Genomic DNA, 26,619 nt, shown 5'->3' on the forward strand with positions numbered 1-26,619 from the left:
CAAAATGTTGAAATTCAAATGTTCCCATAATGAAATATTTTGCTTAAGAGGTGGCAGTTTTAAAATGGTTTATGTTGGAAAAGGAAAGGAATACACATCACAATTATCCTGGATTCTTGAGTTGCTTCACTTCCCCCAGAAATTCAATGTTTAGTAAAGAATACACTAGAAATAAACCATACTCAAAAACTGTTCCTTTAAGAATGCCAACCTTCCACCGCCTGCTTTGCATGATCCCAGCAACATGTTGGGGTGCTCAGGAGGCTCCCAGGCACGGGACTAACACTAAATGCCACCCACAGCAGAGCTCACACGGGTGCCAGGATGGCAGGTGGAGACGAAACTGTGACTCATGGTCCCTCAGTAATCCCAGAGCTTTTCCTGCACGTTTAACCCGAGAAGGCAGCACTCACTGAGTAACACCCCTAACACCACGGGCTGTTTAAAACCTGCCTCACAGCCGCGCAGAGGCTGATAACCCCAGCTCCCACACCCAGGTGCCGAACAAATTCCTCTGACAGGCTGCCTAGGTAACAGCGTATTAGGAGCAACTCAGTGCAGAGATGAGAATTAACTACCTGTCTGGGGTTTGCAACGGCTTCATCTGCAATGGAGCTGGAACCCATAAAAGTGAGCCAAGAGTAATCACAGCAACAATTTCATATATATAAAATCTCCAAGTACTCAAAATGCAAATTCTGACAGGATGTTAATAAATTGCAAGCTAGTCTGGTCTGATTAACGTCATGACAAAATTACTGCATACTGGGCGTTTCTAGCCCTATGGCTTAAAGGACTTATTGTCTGTTTCTGCTCTAATATCAGGCCAAGGGAGCATGACTTCTCGCCATTTGCAGAGAAGCACCCGGCTCACTGCTAAGCCCACTTGCTCAGGGTCTCCAGCATTGCCTGCTCTCAATGGGGTGAGTGCTGATTGAATTAACCAGGCATCCACACTGCCTCCTGCCAGAGCAGGCTCTTTATATGCAAATCAAAGATCATAAACGCTATCCCAGAGAAGCACTGGGGGAAGAACAATTTCACCAGCACTGCCGGCCAGGTGCAGTCAGCTCCCACAGCGGCAACACAGTGCCCAGCTGCTGGGCACAGCCGTGCCCGTGGGCCTCTCCTTGCCACACACTCCCAGGGTGCAGGGGCTGTTGCGTTAATGGGCTCTGTGCATCTATCCCCCTCGCAGTAAATGGAAAATGTAGCCTTAGGTGTTTACATTTGATTTGGGAGGCCAGCTTTAATCTCTTTACGCCAAGAGGAAAACTCATTTAGAAAAGGTTCCTGTGCTCCCAAAGCAGAAATTGCGCTTGCGAATACACCAAGAAGGGAGAGCTCAGTAGCTGCCTCCACGCTTGGACAGGCAAGCTGGGTGGTGCAGCAGCAAGCCCACTTGTTGGGGTGCTCAACATGAGAACTGCATACCTGCCCAGGGCTGGCACAGCCCGGGCACTGCTCTAGCAGAAACTCCCTCCTCTGCTCCTGTGTCCACATACCAGCAAAAGCACCAGTCTCTGAAAAAAGGGGCATCCCCCAGCCCTCCAACATCAACCCGCTGCGTCAGGATGGCATTGCCAGTACTGTGGTGCAGCTGGCACAAGTGACGCCAGCTGCAATTTTCATCCCAGACCCTGGAGATAGAGGCTCCATGGCAGCCTTGGTCTCAGCACACTCACCCGTAGCACTGTGATCATGGAGGGGTCTCGGAGACGGCCGTCCTCATCCTTGAGGTTGTATCCCTCCGGCCTCTTGTCCCGCTCGCTGACCTTCCATAGCTTCACTGTCTTATCTGTAGGGCAGGAGAGAGAAAAGTGCTACCCCCGGCTCCCCCGGTGCTGCTCACCAACAGACACACCAAGGCCACACGTGGTTAGCAGCTGTAAGAAGCCTGCTGCGTCCCCATCTGCACCATGCTGGAAGTGGTTACAGAAGCTGTACCTATTCCCACAGCACTTCAGCCCCAGAGCCCTGCTTTTCCTCCTCCTGCTGGACAACTGCTGGTGTTCATTCCAGATAAGGAGATGGATGAACAACAGAACTAGTGGAGTAATGGAGAAATAACAGGAGAAGTGATCTCCCAGGGCTCAGAGCCTCAGGTCATGCCCTCAGTGTTGGTGTTCCATGTGTGGAGTGATGGGCCATTACCCTAGACGAGGTGATGAGGTGCTGGCACCAGGATGGGGCAGCTTCAGCCACGCAGCAAGGCTGCATCTGATGCTCCAGCAATGGGCCAGTGCCATTTGAGAGACGACTCCCACGTAAGATCTCTTCCTTCCCCATTTCATAGCTCATACAGCAGTTATCCCAGGACCACTGGTTACTTTTTGAGAGCAATTTACCAGTTAATTTAGCTTGTAATAATTGAAAATGCATTAAATACCATTAAATACCTGCAGCTCTCCTAATTCTAACAGTCTTTTCTCTCCTCACTCCTGGCAGAGACTCTACCAGTAGTTTAGCATCGCTTCCACCGGGTTTCATACACAACCATATCATCCATCTTCATTTCCTCCTTTACAGGGCAATTCAACAGAGTGCCATTAATTTTGGTTTTATTAACCCGCTCAACTTCCAGGGTTTCCATGTGTAATGCGAGTTTAACAGTACGAACAAAAATAAACAGCATGACATGGGTGGATTCCTAGAAGAATAATTTGGATGACCCACTAGCATGTGAAACACCTTCCCAAACGGAAAGAGAATATCCCTGTTAATCAAAAAATTATTTAAAAATTCAATTAACAGAGCATCATGCTCTATAATTAATCTTCATTGCATTTCAACAATTCTCCCACCAAATGAGTTTAATAAGTCTTTGAATTTTATTACAATGATCAATAGAGTCAATTCTATAATACAAAGTAAGTTGGTTATGGAAGACAATTAGACGCCTCCTTTTTCCCTGAAGTAATTAAGTCACATCCATCTTAAGGCTCCATTCATCCCAAATAATATTTCTGGATCCTCATGGTATTTATCTGAACATAACATGGAGCTGCTGAGCTGAACACAGCTGCAAATTGAAACAAATCAGCTGCAGGTTTTCTTATTAAGAAAAAAATAAGAGGGAGGGTGTTCCAAGATCAAAAAAAATAAACAAAGCTGGTGTCAGGCTCCTGCTGCCCCAGGACCCCTGTTACCCTGAAGGGAGACAGCTTGGCTTTCATAGGTATTTTTCCTGAAGAAACACCTTTGGGAAGGCTGTGACTGCCTGCCAGACCTGTGGAGCCTGTGACAGCAGCGCTGGTGAGTGCGCCTGCAGCCACGTACCGTTGGTGGAGAGCAGAAAATAGGCTGCATTCTGCTGCGGGAGCCATCGGATCTTATTGATCTTCTCCTCTATCTCCAGACTCTTCAGGTAATCGAACTCCGGCTCATGGCTCTGGAAGGTGCTGTAGACATTGTACTCTCCTCGGCGATGGGGCTGGTTTTTGCTCTGGTGGAAGAGTGACAGTGAGGAGTCTAAGGCACAGAGAGTGGGAGAACATTGCCTGGTGACCCCCTTGTTCTTTAAGGTTTGTTGAGTGGCGACGACTGCCTGGCCACGGTGATTAGAACTTAAACCTGCCATCAGACCACGATATCTCCCATGGCCAGGCCTGACCCATCCCTTCCACCCACAGCAAACACACTCACAGGGGAGGATCGCTCCTGCTGGCTCAGACCACGCAACGCTGTGTGCGCCATGCCAAGCCAGCTGACCAGGACGGCTTTGAAATGGTGCAGAATCTCCCAGGGAGCAGTGGCCAAGCAGCTCCCCCGGCCAGGCTGGCTTTACACACGCCCGCACAGGCACCTGTGCTCAACACCGAGCGCTCGCCACTCCTGCAGAAGGCTTGGCAGGCTGCAACCTCAAAAAGAGTTCCTTCAAATCTCCTGAGGCAAAGTGTTTCAGCAGAGAAACATGATTGTTTCACCCATCTACACTGTCGGGGGTTTTGGCAGTGAGAGGCATTTTGGTGGTGGTGGTAGCTACAAGACAGACACCCTGGCATGCTCACACGTGCCAGCCTGACCCAAGGCACACCCAGCTGCACCCAGTGCTAAAGGATGCAGGAAATGCAGCACATTTTGGCAGGTCATTTTCCAAGATGAAATCTGGTTCTGTTATGTTATGTTAATTCTTGCTTTTCAGTTTGGAGCCTGCCAGGAGAGACCCTAGGTTAGGAGCGACACACATGGATTAGGGAACAGCAGGAAGCTTCTCTTAAAAGGACGAAATGGGCATTTTGCATTCACTTACACTTACCTCCTGCTCACGCTGAAATATTACAACACGGCCCCCCTTGTCCCCTGTTGCCAGTAATTCTCCGGTGTGGTTGAACTCTACTGTAGAGATGATGTCAGCTGGAAAGAAGACAAAGACAATTTAAGTAACTGCAGACTGGCTTTCACAGGCATCGAGAAAGCACCACTCTCTGTACAGCTACACGCCCTGTCAGCACTGCATCCCCCGTGGCATCTCGTAAATCTCCGGTTTTCTATTGTCTGTAATAACCACGGCCATTGCATTCTGGAGCTTTGCTGTCATGAACAGAGACCTGCGCTGCACTTTGCCCCAGCCTGCACCCCAACAGCAGAATTCAGGGTATTTCCATCACCGTGCTGTGCCTGTGCCAAACGCAGTCCGGGCACTGCTGTCAGCACCGGAACACGGCGCTGGTGGCACAGCACGGCACTGTGTGGTACAGCATGGCACACGCCCCTTGCACCCTGGGGAACTATCCCACCATTCCGGGTGATGAGAACCACCATTCCCAGCACCTGCCAGCAGTGCCCGTGCACAAGGCTTCATGCCCACCCGGCTTCTCTGCTTCGTCGCTCCCCTGCAATACTTGGGGGGGTGATTTGCCTTCACCCTTAGAGAAGAGGGAGCACACAGGCAAAGACACCTTTGTATTCTCCACCTAAACCCACCAGGCAGAGCAGTCTGGGAGACCACATCAATAGCACCAGTTCTCTCTGCCCAGAGACGGGTCTCCCACTGTCTGTCAAGGTAAACTGAAGTGATGCCTTTCAGCTCTCTGTCACACCAAAAGCCACCATGCTCACCTTGCTCCCCTTCCCACAAGCCAAGGTGCCATCACAGGAGGCAAAGCCCCTGAGCAGGGACTGGTGCTCAGCCACAGCAACGGGGAGAAGCAAGGGAAGGACCAGTAACCTGTTACCATTTTAATTGGCAGTGTTTACCCTGGAGGCAACGCAGGCAGGCGAGCAGCTAATGATCGGATTTATTTGGCCTATTTTTAGAAGAATGTCAAAGGTTAATTCCACAGCAATTACTGCCCAACTGGTGTTCACCACCACCCAGAGTGTCACGCTCTGCCGGCACGGAGCTGGGGAAGGGGAAGAATGAGTATAGCATCAGGGACCCAGTGCTGGGTGCAAGGTGGATTTCACAATGACTGGTACTCAGCTATGAGAACAGTCAGCTCACTCCTGCCATGGTGGCTCACAGGACTTGCATTTCTTTTCCCTCTTGTTTCTGCAGTCCAGCAATACTAACAACAGGGTTGCACAAGCCACAGCTGCAGCCTCCACAGCTCTGGGAAGGGGTAGAGTCCCAGTGCCGACTCAGGCTGCAAACACCGTCTGCACATGCACACCACCAGCAGTGCCCAGACTACAGGCACTGGCACCCTCAGAGCCCTCTGAGCACCACAATGATTTCTCTTGCTTATTAGATCTGTCATATGCCCTCAGAGAGAGCACCCAGAACATAAAACCTGAATTGTCCCCTCTCCCTCTTATGAGCTTTATCCCTCTCAGGTACACGCTAGGAAGTCACCACATCAGATTAAAAGTTACCACCTCTGTCCTGGAGCCGAGCGAGTGACTCCTGGTGGGCTTGGGAGTCAGAACAGCCACCAGCAGTTCCTGGGCAGCCATAGTGTCCTAACGGTGTGGGGCATTCACTGGCACACACTGCAGCTCACCGGCACACGCCACTGCTCACCAGTGTGCACTGCAGCTCATCGGCACACACCACCGCTCACCAATGGACACCACTGTTCACTGGCACACACCCCTGCACACTAGCATGCACCTCTGCACACGCACACGCACTGCCACTCGCCAGTGCCCATCATGGATCACCAGCAGACACCACTGCCCTCACTCGCAGCAGCACCCCACCTCTGGCACACCCAATGCAGCTGACAGCTGCCGAGCCTCAATTCACGCCAGCTTCGCCTATTCCACTGCAGTGTGGGTGAGTTGTGAGCCCTGCACTGTGCCACGGGGAACCAGCCCTCCAGAGGGTCGAGGAACACAGGTCCATCCCCAGTCTCCTCCTCATGCCCACCACTGTGTCCTCAAGAGGACTTCCCCACTCACTCCCTGATCTTCTCAGTCCCTGGTGGCGTGCCAGGAGCCCACCACGTCTGCTGGGCTCTGAAAATCCAGATGGCTGCTAGCGGTGAGTGATGAACTCCAGGCTGCTCCTATCAATATTAGCACATCTTCCCTGTTTTGTCCTGCCTCTCTAGCATGAAGCACATTTGCAGTGACAGCAAATGCATTCTAAAGCTCATCTTAACTCATTTACAACACTTTGTTGCTGTGAACAGATTTAGGAAGACAATTTTACTGCAGACGGAGATGGCACTGCAGAAGCAAATCCCGTGAATCTAACGGTAACGGCCCCATCCTGCCAAGCAAGCAGAGCTGGCGGTGCTCAGGCTGCCCTGGCTGGAACAGAGCTGGAAAGCTCTAAGGAGTAGCTCTCTATTCCCTCACATGGAGCCCTTCAGAATGCTTCTGTGGGCAGCACAGCCTGCCAGAAAGGTTTTAGCCATCTGCTGCCATTAGTGAAAAGGCTGAACAGCGATGTAGAAGGGCCAAGCTCTGCTCTTGCTCGCACCATGAAGAGCCAGGCCAACTGCAGCAGGGCTGATGGCAGCAGTGGACAAAGACAGCGGCTGACGGGGACTGCAGTCTGGAGGGGTTAGAGTCACTGAATGGGTCTTCAGCTGCTTAAGATCTCCTGTTCCTCCTCTCTTGGCTGGGTCTGAACTGCTGGTTAAATCTTTCCCATTTAGCAATTAGGGAAACAGGTCATGGAAGGCTCGTGGAAGGTCTTCAGGAGGTTGGTTTCTAGTTTCCCTTAGGCATTATAATCTACACAGACTCCCTGGTTGATTCTGCTGTTCTTGCATACTCTTTAACACCTCTTTTAACAGATGGCTTCCTTGCCAATACTTATAATCCACAAATGCACCAGACAACGTGATGTACAGCCACTGACCCTGAACACTGCAGCCAAAAACCATCCCCCACTTTTACAGGCAACTGCCTCCACAGCTGTGGGCAGGTGCCACAGCCAAAACCAAACATGCTCAAGCACTGAGAAACTCTGTGTTTCAGCAAAGCTTGCCCAGCAGCTTGAGCTAAGCCCCAGTTCATGCAGGAGTTTTCATACCTGCAGCAGGTGACCTCCACCTCAGTGAGCATGGCTGTGATGTCCTCAGTCGAGCCCAGCGACAGAGGTATCACGCAGAGAACGTGCCAGGGACAGGGTGGTTAAGAAGCTGCAGCAGCAGTCAAGGAATTGCAACAGCCACAGTGCTATTTTTTCGTTCCAAAATTACTCAGTCGAAAATGTACCTGTTTGGAACTATTTAATCTCCTCCAACGCCAGCTGCTGGTTTTAGGTCATTCATCTTTCAATGAATTAAAAATAACTTTCCACGCTGCAGCGAGACATTTTTCAGATGGCGCCTGCTACCTAATGCATCACCTTGTCAGCAGAGTTGTCTGGAACAGTGAGGCCAGGCACCACAAGGATCCTCACACCACCTCCTCAACACCTCTTTATTCCACGCCTGCGAGAAGGGGGATGCAGGGCCATGAACCCTCCTGGGCCCCCCAGACCATTTGTTCATGCCAGCCATCAGGATTTCAGGCAAGGATAACAACAGACATAACAGCACACTTCGATACCTCAGAACCAACTAGCAACTAAAGAAACCTCTCATGAGCCAACCAGAAGCCTGGCACCATCACCCACCCCAAACACCCATGGGCTGGGCTCGGGTTCTTCTCCCACATCTCTGGTGGTACCAACAGTCTGGCACTGCGCAGGAAAACATCCCCGAGGGAGAAAGATGGAAGAGTCTTCAAGAGGTCACAATTCTGGAGCACAGTGCAGCATCAGAGCCTTTCAAAGACGTCTTTTGACAGGCTTGGGCCACTCCAGTGAGGGCTGGTCGGTCACGGGCTGCTGCCGGTGCATCCCCACCCACTACACTTGAGACATGACACGGTGACAATTAATTAAAATTCACATGTATTCACATTGAAATGATCAATAATTTATGCCGTTTCTCCTAAGGTTCCTACAGCAGTTTTGTGACAACAGAAAGGCAAAAAAGCTTCTCCCTTTTTTTTTGCTTTTCCATTTCCTTTATTATCTCCTACATGCTCAGTGCCCCGAATGTGGGAATTTAAAGAAAACAGTTTCCATGGAGACACTCCCCTCCACCAGCACCCGCCTGGCCTCCCTTCCCACAGCAGCAGGGCTCCTTCACGCTTTCACGCTAAAAATATCGAAGACAGGATTTGATTTCCGCCGTAGCAATACAGTTTTATCAGAAAAATAGGAAATTTATAATACACAGCCCCAGAGCTCTCACACTCTCCTTCTATGGATGGAAAGTGAGTGCTCCACGAGGAACAGGAAAACTAACACGTTATTAGAAACAAGACAAAACCAGAGGAGGTGCAATCAGTGCTGAGATCTGCATCCCTGGAGCAGCCGGACCCAGAGGTAACTGCTGGAAGGCGTGCGGGGTGCTGCCAGCTTAAAGCAGGGGACCAGTGAGTGACTGCATGACAGCATCTTCCCTGAGTGCCTCTGCTCCCATGCCTTCTGCCCCTGGATAGTCATGCAGCCTGTCCGTGCAATCATCTCCTCCATCCATAGGGCACAGCCACGACCCACGCACAAGCACTGCTGCAAAGCCTCGCACCCTGCCAGTCCCAGAGAAAACCCATTAGAAGCAGGAAGAACATTACTGTAAGCATCATTATGATAAATTGGCTATGGTGGGAAGGTCACAAACAGCAGACTTCGTGTCTTGAGGTCCACAAATGAGTCAGTCAAACAGCTGCAAAATTAGCAATTTCCAACCCAACAAGACCCAGAGCTGACAGCTCCATGCCGCTATGCGTGGTTTCACCCTAAAGCTCGTCTGTTCTTATAAACGTCTCATACAACCTACTCATCTGCTTCAGGCACCGATACTGGAGAGCTGGCGCGTTCTCCAGCTCCTGGTGCTCAGTCACCGTTACTTAGCCCCTCATGCATAAAACAGCTCCAAACCAAGTGACAAGCAGGTGCTTTTGCTGCTGTTTTGTAGGATAGACACCAAGCTGGTGGATCCTTGCCAAAGTCAAGAGGATGCATCTATTTACACTCATGGACGATCCATGAGAAGAGCATCGCACAACAATAATATGGAGAGGAAAAGGCAGAGAATATATCTGCAAAGTTTTCAGTGGTTTTAGGATTGTTCTTGTTCCTGTCAAAATATTGAAGAAAATAGAACAAAACCCTCAAATTTTGACCAGTTCCAAGCAACTGACCTCCACCTCCCCCTCCTTGGGAGGGTCACAGCTGTTGTCCATTCCACAGGGACACTTACGGGCGACCCAGAAGGGATTTGCCTTTAAACCAGCCCTGGCAATTCAGCTCTTTCCAGGTGTGCAGACCTTTGCTCTCATTTCTCTCTCTTTATGTCTCTCTGTAGCTCTTGAAAACGCAACACAGGCCCTACCTCAGGAGGAAAACTTCAGCTTTTCTTGGGGCAAATCCTATCATGGAATGACCAAGAGGTTCCGTCAGTCGGGGCAGAGCAGAAAGGAACGTTTCAGCCCCCACAGCTCAGCTCTGGATCTCAGACCTGGCACTCGCAAAGACCTGTCTTGTTCCCATGACTGAGGACAAGCCGCAAACACTGGTAGTCCAGGAAGGAAAAGGAACAAGGACGCAATCCCCGGCTGCTTTCCAATTGGGACAGATCTCTTTTGGGGTGGGCAGTGGGCAAGCCCATGACGCAGCACCCACATACAGGCCTAGGAGTTGTGTGCATGCCACCATCAGTCCAATTCCCTCCCTAATTCCTCAAGGGTAGAGCTCTGCCTTTCCAGTCTCTTAGCTGCACCAACTGTCCCCAGCAGGACAGCATGCTCCTGCCTGCTCAGCCCTGCTGGTGTGGAGGGCACTCGCGACTGCAGCTCCTCACCACGTTCCCTGCATGTTGTTTTATTTGTACAAACCACCTGGCTGATGGCACGGCACACAGAGCCTCCAACTCTGCAGATGATAATAAATTGGGAAACACCAAAAATAACAGCAAACCAGGCTGCCAAAGGGAGAAGGATTTAGATCACTCAAATCCCAGGCTATGAGTTGTCAAATCCAGTATAACGCTGATAAGTGTGGGATAATAACTCACTGCAAACACATCTCTTCTCCCCCAGCCCTGTTAGTCCCTCAAACAGAGTGAAGGCAGAGGGCGATTTGCTGAGCATGTGGGGATGCTGCTTCCAACCAGGAACGTAACACGCTGTTGCACAGTGATCACCCTGCCCAGCCGCCCGTTCTGCTGAGATGGAGAGGGCAAATGGGATGCTGGCACGTCCTGTTAACTGGAGAACAAAATCTAAGCCTGAAACCATTCAGGTGGATGAAGAAACCACGAGGAAGTTATGAAAAATTAAAGGGCTTAGGACGGGGAACCAAAGACACAGCCATGTCTGGTAATGGGGAAGCCAGACCATGAGCCCACCCACGGGCCCTCGGCAGGGGCCTTGGTGCGGCAAAACACCATCTCCACATCCCACCACCCCATGGCAGAAAAGGGACCCCAAGCAAAGCAAGATTTCCAGGGTCACACAAACCTGAGTCCAGTCCATCAATCCTCCCCCAAACTGTGTGGTCCACGGTGGGGGGAGCAGGCAGAAACGGAAGAGGACAGCAGAGGTTAAACTGGGATCTAATGGCATGCAAAATCACACGTGATTGATCTGCATTGATTTTTCCCTGCTGAGGTGAATGATAGCCTGGCAAACAGAAATCGATTCCACTGCATTAAGCCCAGTAAGGATCTGGTATCATCAGAAAAATGCCCTGTAACACCATCACTCGCCAACACCGCCAAGTGCGGCACAGCACGGCATGGCAACTATGCCTGCCTGACCCATCCATCCCAGACGCGCCAGGGCTGCGTAAAAGCACCATGCCTGAGCACCTCCAAACGCCGGGGAAGGCCCAGGCCCACTCTTCTGCCCCATCACAGTCTTGTCTTCTGCATGAATTGGGCTGGAGTCAGACCTTGCAGCAGCTTCAGGGAGGCTGGATGCGATGCTGAGCTCTGCCGCCTGGTACGGCTTTTTGTCGCAACAATGTGATGCTGCAGAGCTAGCAGCAGCTGCTACTCTTCCCCAAAATGGAAAAACTCTCCTAGATTTAAGTGCTAAAAATACTGGCACATTCAAAATTTCTCTGCCCTTGTTACAGCAAAGAATAATTCAGTGCTACCAACCTAGACGAAAGGAACTTCCATCTGGTGGCTCCCCCAGTTCACCTCTGCAGCATTCCCCACTGCAGCACCTCTTCCAGAGTGCCTAAATGGAAAAATGTGGGTTTACTTCTCTCCCACCGTCCTCACTAGGTTTAATTCACTGCAACTGCTGGAAACAAGAGTTCAGGAAATAGTGAAATAATGTCATGGAAGGCACGGGGAGAGAAGCAGCTCTCGGGTGCCAGGTGCCTGGGTGTGCAGGGCACTGCTCTGTCCCTGTCACACGGCAGCCACGATCGGACACTCCTCCACAGCCAAGTGCAATCAGCAGAAACCAGGCAGCCTTGAAATGCAATGGGTCAGGTCACTAACAGCAGCAGAATAATAAAATGGAACAGAAAACCAACAGCAGCTTCCAGACAGAACCACACCTTACAATGGCACTCAGAGATTCTTCACTGCCAACCTGACACATCTTGACTTCAGAGTCCTGTTGCAGCTGATTATAACAGAACACCTGGCAAAGCAAAGGACTGGAGCTCCAGGCCCTCTCCTGGCATGGAGCAGAACCACGCTCACTCTCATCCTCCCTACTGAACGTGAGACTCAGGAGACACAAGGCTCTGGCCCCTCCTGCCCGCCACACTGCATGGCCATTTCCCTGCCTCAGGAATGCCTTGCAGTAGGAAACAGCTCCCCAAGAAGCATGGGGATCTTCCCATCCCTGTGGATACTCACATGCCACAGCAGCAGGAAAGACCTTCTGTACTCTGGAGGAGGAACACCCTGATCCTGACCAGCTCAGGGAAAACCTGTCCTGCAGGGAAGGACGTGGCACTCCGGCCACCAAGAAGCTACCCACAGCCTCAGCTCCCACCCGCAGAGGGGCAGCCCAGTCAGCCTCAAAACACCTGCGTCTGTGCTACCAACACTCACTGGTTGTGGATTTGCACGTGCGATGCAAACCTCCTCTCGACATCAAGATGTGCAACTCATTAGCTCTTGGATTAATGACCATTTTTAATTGGTCAGGCTATGAAAACCTTATAGAGCTGTTATACATTACACCTGTGATGGTGGAACAGTGTGTTAATCAAGACAATTAGCATGGGATGCAGAGAATCTCTCTACCAGCACAAATAATCCTTCTCACTTTGAGAGGAAAATTAACAGCTGCTCTGCAGTGTCCCAGAGCACAGCACTCTGCAGGAGACCAGGATGAGCCTGCTGCGAGCCGAGAGGATGCTCCCTGGCCAGGACGGCACAGCCTCGGCTCAGGGACCAGCTCTCGTCCCGATGAGCACCCGGCTGAGCAGCAGGACGGGCTGTGCCCCACATGAATGCCCATGGCCTCTTCTGGCACCTGGGAATGGCAAGAACCACTCTGGGGCCTTTCCACCCCATACCAGGCTGGCCCCACCATTCCGGACACAGAGTCAACCCTGGCACAAGGCAGCAAGGAGGCTGCACCGCCCATTCATGGAGAGCAAACCTGCACACGGCTCTGAGCACGATCGGAAAGATTTACTAATGCTACCTTAATGCTCCATATCATGGTAGGACAAGCACTGTAAGTACTTCGATAGCAAAACCACAGGCTCTACAGAGTGAGGTTATTTCCAAGGAAACGAAGCCTATCCTGAATTGTGCAATTACTGAACTCCACCCCTCCCTGCATTAGCTGTTTTCTTTTTTCATTCTTCTTTTCTACATTGTTCCTCTTGCATGCACACACACACACACACACCCTGAATAAAGCCTTCCATGACATATTGACCTTCCTCCTGTTAAAGAGGATCAGCGGAGCTGTATTGGGGAGCAAAGCAGGCTGGCAGCAGCCTGTCTGCACCCGCCACTGCTCCCAGTGCCAGCACCTCCCTGCAGAACCTGCCGCTCCATCTCCAGCCCCACACTCCCGGTGGGACACCACGCCAGCTGCCTGGGGTGTGCACTGAGCACGCTCATGCTGCCAGGAGCATCCCTAGATGACTCTCCTGACTGTATTGGGTGCCTTGGCTCACAGCAGGATTTATGTTGCCACCCTTTTGCCAGAGCCTCAGAGGCACACTCGACAGAAAGCCTCCTCAGTGTGGCTGATCTGGGTTCAGGAACAGAAAATCCAAGTCCACCTGAAAAAATATCCTCTTAAAATAAATCAGACTTTGTAAACAGCACCCAAGTGTGGATCCAGTGCTCCACTTCACCCTCACCACACCGACACCTTTAAAACTGTAAAGATTTCTGTGTACCTTGGGCTCTCTATCAGGTCTGTCATAAGATAAGGGCATAAAGAGATAAACAACCCAGAAAGCAGTCTGGTTTCCAAGTAGCTCCCAACACCCTGTAGGTGCCAATGATATCACTGGTTGCTGCAATCTGAACAGCTGACATTGGAAACGTGAATTCATAGATGTTAACAATATGCTCTTTGTATTTAACAGATCTTTGTCCTCAGCAGGAAGACAAAGGCTGCTTTTCTAACAAGATCAGCATTATGCTGACCACTACAACAACCGGCTCTGACCACCAGTACACACACATATCCTCAAGACGTCGCCTGCAAACCCTAGAAGCCCCAGTATGTTCACACCGCAATTAAATCATCAGCACAGCTAAAGGGTCGGTGTGCAGACACCAGGATGAATGGTTTGCCAAAGTGTTCAGTGCACCGTGCAGCCTGTCTTTCTGGTCATCGTGCTGAAGCCATCTGTTCACTTATCAGCAAAACCTATTGATTTTTAAAAAATTTTAATTAGAAGTACCCAAATGTCAGCTAGGCAAGTACAAATTGGAAGCAGCTAGCTTTCCCCTCCTGGAGAGCAGCTGTTTGCAGCTTATCACCAAAATTTGTTACCATCTTGCACTGATGCCATTCTCCCTCTCATTACAATGTGGTACCCCTGGAACAAGCACCCAGGCTAAGGGTTGGTGGTACAAAGATACAAAGTACAAGGATGGGGAAGCCCTGGCCCAGTGGTGGCTGCCCCATCCCTGGAAGTGTTCAAGGCCAGGTCGGATGGGGCTTGGAGCAACCGGATCCAGTGGGAGGTGCCCCTGCCCAGGGCAGGGAGTGGAACTGGATGGGCTTTGAGGTCCCTTCCAACCCAAACCACTCTATGATTCCATGATTCTCCAACCTGCAGTGACCACTACAGAGATGTACCCCTGCACAGGGAGCTTCTAACAGGGTACTGATACCAAGTGCTCAACAATGAGCACCACAGAATCTCATTCCATGAAGGATCCCAAATGCTTTACAAACATGGAGACTCACAGTAAAAACTTCACCAACAGGCAAACCCAGGCGTGGGGTGACTAGATGAACCCTGTATCCCCTAAGCCAAACCCACCATCTGGGCTACTCAGCTCACAACATTTCTGCTTTTGTCCTCCTTCCCAATTTTGTGACACCCAAGCAAAACTGAGTCTGCAGCCAGGAGCAGGGAAGCTCACCTGAGGTTTCTCACAGGGTCCTCCCTTGCCAGCCAAGAACTCTGCCTACCCACGACTCCCCTCAGAGTCTGCTATAAGGGGGTCACCCTTCTCATAAGGTCTGAAGACCTCATGGCCAGTCAGCTCTTTGAGCACTTCAGGCTCTACAGACAGTTCTAGCAATCCCAGTCACAGGAATCGGACAGCACGGGGCCGGGCACAGCACAGCCCTCGACTGCGTACACAGGCACACTGCCAATCACAGGACCCCCAGGCTGGGCACCTACAGCTTGGACATCACAAATGCTAAGTTTCTCTCCAGCTCTGAGGTGAGATGCTCCGCTTCCATCTCCCCTGAAGCTCTTGGGATCAGACATCTCCTCACCAAAACACCATTGGGTGGATCCAGCACACACCAGGGTAAGGGAGGAGGCAAACAGGGATGCAGCTGATGAGAGATAAACACCTTCTGCATGAGCAGCTGAGCCACCCCTGCCATAATCTACCTTTAAAGAAAGCACATACAGAAGCCACAGCCTTCAGAAAGTGCCAGTACTTTAAAGAACATGCTTCATACCCCAATTCTGTATTTAGGGGAAAGCAAACACACTAAAGCTATACACAGACAGTCTCTGGCATTTGTTGCATAGATTTGAATTTAATCAGCTAAAGATGGCTTAATCCAAAATCTGGAGCTCTATCAAGTAGAAAGGCATCAGAAAAGGATTTCTTTCCTGTTGGGCTCAAGCAGCTGCAACCCAGTGGTGCCTGGTGATGCTGCTCCAAGTACACAGCTGTACCTACTCCTTCAGAGCCATCCCATGTCCAAGCAAATGGGGCATTTCAATTTGCCATCAGCCACCACAGGACTCTACCAAGAGCACTTCTGCTGTGCCTGTCTAGTCAAGTGCCATTGCCTGTAGGCTCCTGCATGGGGTCAGTCCACAACACACCTTCTGTCTGCTCGGTTTAAAACTCATCATAAATTAGATTTTCTGCCTATTAAAACATTTCTTGCAACAGAAGCTGAGTGCCTGTGCCATCACGTTCAATCTGGCCCTGGAAGAGCTCATCTCAAGACATTTACCAAGCAGTATTTTAATTAAACTTTCTTTCTTTCAATTTAGTGTTAGGTTCATTAAGTGACGTTCTGAGCCACTGAAATGAATTGCTTAAAAGTAATTTGTGTAGCAGCAGAAGGAGGAGATTATGGCTATAAACGAGTCCATCACTTGAACCGTGCATTGTTTGCTGGCATCAGCCCTCAGCGTGTGCACGCACATTTCTGTACCTGGCAGTGTTCAGCATCATTTGATGCAATGGTTCAGACAACGTCCTGGGCACAAGCCCCTGCAGTCCTGCCCAACTCCAATGCCAAGCAGGTGGCAGCTGACTGAATGCAGGTCCTGCCTTCGAGGCGCTCACCGGCCACAGCACCGCATGGCACAACCCGCAGCCGTGCTGCCTGGGGGCAGACAGCATTCCGGTGCTGGATACGCCTGCCTCACCCCGGAGATGGCCACTGCCTGGCTGAGTAGGAATGCATTCTGTATCTTGCTGGTAAGTAACAGAAAGTAAAAAAATACATGCCTTATAAATTGCAAGTGTAAATAACAAAGATTTATTTTTGCAGCCAATCTGGAATTCCACCTGGCTGTACTGCTCATCTCCCGACTTCGATAAGGATCTAACACATCACGGGAACACCTCCTCCTCTCTGCCCAAAAGGAAATAACCTCGCTTACCTCCCTGAGCAACAACTCAGTCTGTGCCTGGAATGAAGAGGTCACGGTCATGGTCATGCTGTATTTAGGATCTGCCAGGTTGTGATAACAAGAATTCATCTTTAGGATGGGAGAAGTAATATCTTTAAGCTTAAAGATCTCCATGGCTGGATCCTCGCTAGGCTGCTCATCATCACCATCATCCACATGAAATGTATATAGTGAAACACTGAAGGACTCTTCAATAATACAAGACAAGGGCACCCGCTGATTACTCTCTGCCAAAGCCTCCTCATTAGCACAAACTCATCAGTTCATTTTTAGTATGAGTTAAGTGTGCAAACGGACTGGATCTCAGAGGGTTGAAAGAGCAAACACCCTCTCTGTCTGAAGAGCTAAGAAAGCTCCCTGGCATTTCTGCTGACATGCACCATGAGAAACGTACTTAAGAGTTATGGTCAGGGTGGGTTAACGGTACCACCTCTGTACGGGGACCTGGACTTTGACCACCCACAGTGGCTGAGCTCCTACTCCAGGACACTGACACTGGTTCAACGTGCGTTTGAGGACCTCTCAACACCAACAGGCTTGTGTCCATTCTCTGGGTGAGCAGCTCAGACCAGCTCCTCCACACAGACCAAAGAGGATGCAAGACATCTCGCCACACCAGCATCCCTGCCCGCTGCCCTGCCCGGGCGCAGCCACGTAGCCATGCCTGGCAAACCGACTGTCCCACTGCTTTTCAGTTTTAATTAATTGTGCTACCGTGGATCTCATCCTCTTGGAAGGAAAATTTATTTGGATTTGTTTTAAGTGGAAACAGGCAGATAAGTCCTGCTTGTTACCAGGAAATTCTGGAATGTAACAAGCTTCCAAACGGAAGCACAGACATTCATTAGATCAAATGAAAATGCTCTCCCAGTCAGAGGGGATTTAAGTAAGTTGATTCTGACAGGGAATTAAAAGTCTTTGCTGGGAGCTCTGTTTCTGGTGTTGAGGCTGTATCACTGAAGCTAGACATAGTGCTTCCCGAGGTGGGATTACTACAAAATATTTTGGGCAAAATTGTTGGACTGAAATATTTTTGACGTTGTTCATCTGCCACAGAGCCAAAGCCAGAGTCACAGCTGAACCTGGTTTCTAGTGAGGTCTTATTGCTAACACAGTAACATGGCAACATTAATAGTGTGCATGGAAAACTGATGTGTGTATCCCAAAACTAGTGACAAACACAGAAACAAATACAGAAAATGATTATGGCAGGAAGCTCTCACTTGTCTGGACATGGCAGCTGCTCCATCAGAAGATCCATGTGCAATCAAACGCTTTTAGTAGGCCATCCCATCATCAGGTCTACTGGTTTCCTATTAACTGTGAGTAATTCTGCTTAGAGAGATCGCCCTCTCAGTCTCACCATGCGGGTCCATGGGGAATGAGGGTTCTTGGCTCCTGTGCCAGAGCCACAACAACTCACCAGAGCTTGCAGATCAGGTGCCAGGTTGGGGTCACAGCATAACAGGAAAGCACCAGAGGCTAAGGATGGCCAGAGCTAGTGAAGGGAATGGGCCTGTCCTGCCCCAGCAATCACCAAGAGTGTCACCTTGGCAGAGGTCACAGGCTCACAGCGATCTGATTTATGGCACAGGCTGCAAGGCAAAATCCCAGCCTTTCCCAGCACCACCACTGAAGATGCCAGCCTTTACCTATGTCTCTGTTTTTTCCTTTACATCTACACACTGCATGGACAACTAAAATGTGACTTCCCAAGACTCAGGGACTTGTCACAAAAAAAAGGTGAGGAACTGTTTTTCTTTTATTGTCCACACTTTGTATGAACAAAGCTCTGGCTCATGGTGAAGAGCACAACTCCACGAGTATCATAAGTCAACAGTGTGGCACCACAACCATAAAGATCTTGAACACAAGTGATTACCAACATGAGAGGAGCAGAGCAGTCTGAAAAGTGGCTCTGCCCAGCAGAGGGGTGTTTGGAACACCCACGGTCAGCCCTGAACAGATGTAGTTACACAACATCCAGCAACTTCTGCTGAAAATCTGTAGTGATAGGCAATATATTCTTTTGCAGTCCATCACCTAGAAATTATTTCAAGGCTTTGCACCTATTCATCACCACTACACCTCTTTGAGAAAAGAGCTAGGTACCCCGGCTCTATTCCTCCCTGTGCTGTCAACAAGAAACGGTTCTATGTGCTCTATACGCCCTCGATAGCCTGCCCAATGCTTGTCTGAAGATAAGGCACTGGGCTTCCCTCTCCCCACACTGCTGCCCTCTGAGGTGCACCAACAGTACATTGCATTTTTGGAGCAGAGCCACACAGCACAGATAGGACAGATTCAAACCCTGCCCTAAGTCTGAGTCACAGCCAGTGTCAGTTCAGAGCTCCCCACCCAAACGCCACAGCGTCACCCACTTCCGGTGACTCCAAGCATCGCTGCCAGCCCAGCCAAGCCTTTTCAAGTCCGGCAGCACCCTGTAATGCTGGTGGATTTGGAACAATCTCTGCTACAAAGAGGGATCGGTACCCTGAAAGCTTTGACATGCTTACCTCGGGTGGGATGATGCAGTGCCCCAACAGACGCCCTACACTGGTTGTTCATGCCATGAAGGAGGAAGAGCAGTTCCTAGTGACAGAGGACACTGTCAATGCAACATTCTCCTGCCACTGTTTTGCTGCTTGGTACAGCTTGCAGCAGGCATCATTGTTTGTGTAGGCTTCCACTGTGGTAGTGGCAGGAGAGCTGGGGAACCAACAAATAGTTTAATATTCCATAGCAATGCTCTGGGCAAAAGAGCAGGCTGCCACCGTGGCTGTCTGCATGCAAGGCAAGCCAGCGCTGCATCCCGGGGACAAGGGACATTGGCAAGAGGGGACAAGGAGCATCACTCATCCAGAATGGCCATGGCAGCAGAAGCAGCTGCAGGACACCCAGCAGCTGACATGGTCCCTTCCAATCGGCCCAGGTGCAAGCTGAGTGCAAGGACGTGGATTTTAGCAACTGTGCTGGGAAGCTGCTCCCCGCTCTAATGGAAATCTGGGGATTACTTAATTCAAAACGGAAAATGTGAACTGCACTGTGGGTTGTGAGTACATAATTTGGGCTCCTTTCAGAAGGGGAAAAAGTGAAAACACTAATTAACCTCAGTTGTTGGAAGAACACCCTGCAGAAACGTGACTCAGAGTGGGTCGCAAATCATAAAATAATAATAATAAAAAAGCCACAATGCTCTGGGGACATTAAGTGATTACAGAGAGTTATTATTTGGCTGATTTTCACACTTCATTAGCATATGCATAATTTAACGAGTGAACGTGTTGAGGGCTGGCAAGACATAAGAGCCACTTTCTTGAAACACAAACTGTAAACTGGGACGGCCACAGTTTTGATTTTTCTCTTTTAAATCGTGATGGAAAAGCTACAGACATCAATCCCCGGCCTGCCACAAATGGGACTGATCTTCAGGGACTGCAGACCAAGAACGGAAGTGCCATGGAAAAGCAGCTTCTCCTTCGGGTGAGGCTGTGATGTGGCCCAGAGCACCCAGTGTGAACGAGCCACTTCAAAGCCATTTAACCTAGAATTAGACAAATCAAGGCGAAAACACCACAGTGAATCTGTGACTTTCAACCAAAACAGACATGCACATTCTGCCAGTGAGTGAGGGGTTGGCATTTGACGGCTGTTCCAGCCCATGCCAGAGGGACTGGATACTCTAGGGCACAGCTCCTCATTTCCACAACACCAAAATAGACTGTGATGCTGACTGTCGAGGCTCCTCTGTGGATTAATTGCTACTAGTAAATAACGGCCTGTCAGTGCCCAGGAGCACTCCCGCCATACACACAGTCGGAGAGCTGTGGTGCAGGTGACAGAAGTTCCCAGGGAAGCTCCTTTTCAGAGGGGCGATGGCCGGTGCCCTGCGGCCAGGACAAGCCCCAGCACCGGGCACCCCGGGGCTCCCACTGCAGAGACTACAGGGACTGGAACGAGGAAGCCCCCCAGTCATCCTCAAGCCCTGTCTTTTCCTTTTCCACTCTCTGATGGAACAGCCCAGCCCAGGTTTATTAACACCTGGTTTTAATGCTCTCCAGAGTGCTCTGCTTTGCCAAACCCTTTCTTTGGGGCTTGGCTTCTCTACCTTTGATCTACTAATTGGCTTTCACCTTCTCTATACCTTTTTATACTGCTTCCACATGCAAGATCCTTCTTCCACTACCTGATTTGCCCCCCCTTTCTAGCAGAGTTGCCAGCTCCCCTGCCAGGTGCCCACCTCTCCCTGCTCACCCAGCCTTCATGCACACAGCAGAGAGAGCACTGGGTGCCGGCACCATGCTGCTGTGGGTGTGCCACGGCTCGCCACCAGCAAGAGCCAGCCTGGCACAACCTGTGGCTCCCATCTCTAACCCAGAAAGGGCAGTGAGAAAAAGGATTTGCAAGAGGTTTACAGCAGTTTGGGGAACCCACTGGCAGCCGCAGCCCTGGTGAGCGGGGTCTCTGCCGCTGCCCCATCGTCACCAGCCGATCCAGCTCGCCCACTGCAGGGATTGCACTTATGCAAGTGGATGGACTTTTGGGAGTGGTCGTCAGAACAGGCGACCTTCCAGCACACTTATTCCCCTTCCAGTGGGGGAGAAATGAGGGCAGGAAATAAAGATGGTTCACGTGTACCAACAGCACATGTGTACACAGAAGGAGCAGCTCCAAGACAGACCAAGACTGCACGAGGCCCTGGGCTGCTGCCAGCCTTCATTTGCACCGCGCTGGCAGGCAGCTCATTCCATCAGTGGTGACACTGGGGACACTGCACAGAAGGCCATGCAGCCATCGGCCGTGTACAACAGCACCCTGAACAAGCAGCACAGGGCACTTGCTGCCCATTACCGGGGGTGCCTGAGCAAGCGTGGAACCGCAGAGGCTCCTGCAGCGCCCAAGCAGGGCTGTGAGGGCATGGCAAGAATGGGAGACCCAACATAAGGAGATCTACAAGCTAAAGAGAGTTCGAACAGGGGAGAGAGGGCTTTGGCCAAAAAAATAAATCTATTACAGAATCACAAGGTTGGAAAGGACCCATTGGATCATCGAGTCCAACCATTCCTAATACTCCCTAAACCGTGTCCCTCAGCACTTCATCCACCCGTTCCTTAAACACCTCCAGGGAAGGCGACTCGACCACCTCCCTGGGCAGCTGTTCCAGTGCCCAATGACTCTTACTGTGAAGAATTTTTTTCTGATATCCAACCTGAACCTGTTCCTTTTCCCTTGCAATCTGTGGCAGTCACATTTCTAACCATTCCAGACTAATTTCTCCATGTTTTAATAGACATTCCATTTATGAAACTGCAAGAGAATTTAAGACTTCTGAATAATGCCATGAGGTCTAGGAGACGTTTCTTTATATGATTAACTGACCACAGGCCATTTGTTATACCACAAAGACGCTCAATGATCCATGCACACTGATTTAGTCAGATCGTCTATCGTAATGGTTGACATCTTCCTGGTACCCTTCATTAGCATCCACACAATGATGGGAGAGATGCAGATCATGAGAGCAAGTCCCCATTGCTCTCTGTGATAGACCATTTAGCTGGGGCAGAATCGATCAGCAGGAAACTTACAATCATGAGGAGGAGAACGTAACAACTAGCAAAACGACTTCACAAGTATGGCTGGTTTGGTGAAGTCCCACTTTCAGGGCATCCCTGGCTCTCCACTACATTTCTGATTTTAGATCTAACAGTATTTGCTGCAAAGATAACAGGGCAGTGTCTCTGTTACTACCCCACTGCTTGCTTAATGGGACAACTCCCAGTTCCGCTGCCAGCACAGCTTGTCCCGCATGGTGGGAGCCCGTCACCAATGCCCAGCAGCAGCTTTGCCTTTGCTAGGGAGTCATGGGAGCAACGAGGATCCCAGAGTGACAGGCAGCCTCTCAGACACAACACGAGGCAAAAGCTGATCCTTTTAGCCGTGAATCTGTAATGGTGAACAGCATCTTTCTAGTGCTGTGGTGCAGATATATTGGGGGAAGCAAATAACAGCCTTCTCACATCCAAACCCTCCCTGACATTATTGGCAGCTGAGACATCACTGCACTGAGGCAGCTGTGAGAACTGGCAAGGGGATCTCATGCTAAATGAAAGCGGAACTGACAAATACACCTTAATTGTCCAAATTAAACAGCTAATGGCAGGAGCCTGGCATCACCCAGGTAACACGTATCTGCTTTCCATAAGCACCTGGTTTTGATCGGCCCAAGTTCCAGGAAATGCAAATGTTAATGGCTGCAGGAAAGGTTATTTTTGTTCCAATTTTAGCTCTTAATAAATGAATGAGAAATTTTATGACTATGAAACAACTTCAAGTTTCTCCATCAAATGGAACACAGCAGTGCTCAGATGGCACTTAATATTGTTTTGTTTTGTTGCGTAAAAATAAGTATGAGTGAGGGTGCAGTACTTTGAAGTTGAACTTATAAGTAAGAGCAAAGCTACAGCGAGAGTAACAAATTATGCAAAACTCTTTGTGCTTGGAATGTCAATGTTTCAAGATGATGCAAACAGGCCCTTTTTGAACCTCTTCTAAAAACCAAAAGAAGCCTTGGGACCAAACCATATGGTTCAAGTCAGCTCCCCATCACAGGCTTAATGCTTCTGCCAGCCAGCAAGGATTTGGTCAATTAGTTTATTAATGTGTTTATGCAAACACAAAGAAAAAGAGTTGGAGAAAGTCTCCTTGATTTCTCTCTGCCCAATTTATTCAGCACCACAGGGCTGAGAAAATGTTAATCTGAAAGAATTTAAAACAACCAAACCCCTGCATTGGTCCCAGCCACCAGAGTCAATGGCTCCATTGGATGGATAGGGCTCACACAGAGCTGTGTCTTACCAGAGGTCGCAGTGAAAGGCAAAACAATCCCTTCCGACCCTGACAATCTATGGCATCTTGAGCATAAAGCTGCCATATCCTTTACAGTTTATTATTATACATCCTTGGTTCAGGGCAAGGAATATCCAATTATACTAATTGCTCCTGGTTTAGGAACGAACCCTTTACACTTGGATAAAGGTGCCTATAAACAACAGCGTTTCTGACTGCTCAGGCTGCAGGTCAGGTTTTACATGCACTGAGAAGATTAACTTTATTCCTAGTGAAGGATTTAATTACAGGAAGTGATTAGCCAAGTGGTCCTAGTCAATACAGCCGCAACTCCAGAGCAGGCGTGTTTTCTATCACATGGGAGGCCCCACAATGGCAAAATTGTGGTGAAGTCACACTTGGGTTTTAAGCAATAGCAGCAAGATCTGGATCTCCACAGGCCCGTGACAGCATGCTGACTCTAGCAACATTCAGCAGGGCTGGAAAGGGGAGAAACCAATAAAAAGACAGCAGGAGCCTGAAACTCCATTTTAAAACACAGGAAGAATATAATTTTATAGGTTTCTTGTTTTCTAATTGCAACGCTGCAAAAAATCAATGGCTGTTGGAAAGTAAAATAAAGGTACACAGTGAACTGCTTGCAAACCCTGCCAGCCAGAAACCAATGCCTGCTGATAAACAGAAGCATTGTTTTCTCCATTTTTTGGAGGGGGGATGGAATAAAAGTATGCCGTGAATATTTCCCATCTGCCTTAACATTTTTCACTACAGGCTAATAATCATACCAGCAGCTATTCACTAAGCAAGAAAACACTGTAATTAAATATACCTTAAATAGCCTTCCAGCCTGCAAATAGCTTTGCCAAGAGCGTAACAAAAGCTAAATCTGACAATCCATTGAAGCTGCCTGTTAGCGTGCTCACAGTGGAGGCAACCAAGTGCCATGGCTAAAACAAGCATCTGTATTAACATACTGTCACACAGAGACTACTCAAACCACACCAGGAAAACACGGCCCTTATTTCCGTTGAAAGGAGCTGGACAAGGAGCCGCCTCTGCAGATCCAGCCTGGGCTGGGGCAACCACAGCCCCATCCACAGAGAAGCCGGGAGCTTCAGCCCTAGTGTCTGCAAAGACAACTGAAGGCAACAGAGCAGCCAAGAACAAATGCCCCCTAAATCCAAATATTTTGACATCTTTCCAAGCACTCTGCCAAGACAGGCTCCTTCCACCAAACTATTCCCAAAAGCTTCCTCTGGATGAGTTAGTGTCATCATCCATTGGGAGCATCTTCCCACTTAATGCATCTGACTATACTCGTGTTCTCTCACGTCAGCTGCCCAAAGCAGTCAAGCTCACCAGCGGATGGCAAAGCCTTTGCGATGCCCCTATCGGTGCCAGCTCCCACCAGTGTGGCCTGCATTACATCCCAAATGCCACAGTGCCTGCTGCCTCTATCACTGCACAAAGCCCCTGGATGACAGGCCAGTATCAAACAGATGCATCTTGAGACTGAATTGTAAAACAGTGCTGACAATTCCTCGTCTTTCCAGGTGACAACATTGCTGCAGGTTTATCCCAGCAAGGCAGAAGGCACAGGGTTTGGTAAGCAGTATCCAGCACCCAAAGAAGGAGAACTCACAAGGACAGTATCACAGTGTATTTCCCTTGTGCTACTTATCACCCACCTCTCTCACGAGGCTGCACGTGCCCCGAGAAGGCACCACTGGACCCGTAGCCACCAGTTCGACAGTCATCCCCTGCACTCAGTGCACTGTGCATCAGCACACGGGTGTACAGGGGGATGATTTCAACTGAGGGCCTGAGACTGCACGTGGAGAGGAAAAAAGCCTTTTTCTGGCAAATGCTAGTCCATCAGATTTCATCACCTTGTCAATAACTTAGCACATTGTCAGAAGCAGATTGCAAAGAAAGAAAGAGGTTTGGTGAGGCAGTAGCTCTCAAAAGATAGGGAACAAAGTGCCATGAAAGTCAGGGATTCAGCTGTGCAGCGGTACTTGAAACCAGGGCACATCTTCTGTCTGGAGTCATGACGATCATTTCTAGCCAGTGAAGTGAACAGCTCCACGTTCTTCAGTCCAGCTGCACAGACCTAAGAGGCTCAAAGCCAAGCAGGCAACTGCACGGCCACACTGGTGCTGGCCACATTCACCGCTGTCGGGGTTCTCTGTGCCCAAATCGTGGTACATAAACACATTGGAAACTTGGGCAAGATGCTTCAACCCCCTCCAGCGAGTGCAGAGATGGGGCAGGACCCCTGGCCCAATGGGGACAGACACCTCCCGCACACAGGGACACAAGCATCCCTCCAAAAAGTGCAAGGAGAGGTAAAATGAATCTAAAGCCAACCTGGCAGTTTTAACAGCAGGTTTCTCTCTTAAGAGAAAGCACAGCTCTGTCTCAGTTGTGGAAACAAAGCCTTTAAGAATAAACCCCCAAAGCCTCGCTGGTTCCCAGAGCTGCGTGGGTTCCTGGCAAGGGGAAGGACAGCAGACGGGAGCACAGTCTGGAGCAATTGCTGGCAGTTCTCTCTAAATGCAGCTCTGTGCAGAGTCCCTCCTGCCTTTGAAGGAGGGTCCCGCCTCACTCCACACCGCTCTCTTGCTGCTCTGTCAGCAGCAAGTCCATCGCTGGATGCGCCTGCCACGCGGGAAGCTGGAGAGCCGGGAAAGGGCAGGTTGGAGTGAAGGAAAAGAGCGGAGGAAAGTTTGGTGCAGGCACCCCCAGCAACAGAAACTCCTCCCACCTTTCTGTCAGGATTTGGCCCCCCCAATCGCTAAACCAGGAGGACGCAGCCCGACTCCTGCTCCCATCTGCCACCTCTGCCCACAGCCATCCAGTGGGGGCTGGGGGACACGAAGCCAGTCCCACTGTACCCCCGCCGCTCTGGCCCTGCTGCCAGGCTCCTCAGTCCACACCGCGCACAGCCGGCATATGGAGTCAGCTGGTTTTGCGACTTTAGCAACAGATTGACACAGGGATGGAAAGACAAGCCAAAATGTGATTTG

At 50.0% G+C, this 26,619-nt stretch overlaps 1 protein-coding gene across 3 annotated transcripts in view; it reads right to left on the reverse strand.

Annotated features, from left to right (window-relative positions):
* Window positions 1-26,619, reverse strand: part of PPP2R2B (protein phosphatase 2 regulatory subunit Bbeta) — a 76,136-nt gene that overhangs the window by 19,110 nt on the left and 30,407 nt on the right. For all 3 annotated transcript variants that reach the window (XM_054080007.1, XM_009562154.2, XM_054080008.1), the window contains 3 exons: window positions 4,259-4,356; window positions 3,280-3,445; window positions 1,686-1,798 (listed from right to left, as the gene is read on the reverse strand). In XM_054080007.1, coding sequence (XP_053935982.1) covers window positions 1,686-1,798; window positions 3,280-3,445; window positions 4,259-4,356 — 377 coding nt within the window. The remainder of the gene's footprint in view (window positions 1-1,685; window positions 1,799-3,279; window positions 3,446-4,258; window positions 4,357-26,619) is intronic.

The sequence above is a fragment of the Cuculus canorus genome, chromosome 14, assembly GCF_017976375.1.
Source record: "Cuculus canorus isolate bCucCan1 chromosome 14, bCucCan1.pri, whole genome shotgun sequence".
Lineage (NCBI taxonomy): Eukaryota > Metazoa > Chordata > Aves > Cuculiformes > Cuculidae > Cuculus > Cuculus canorus.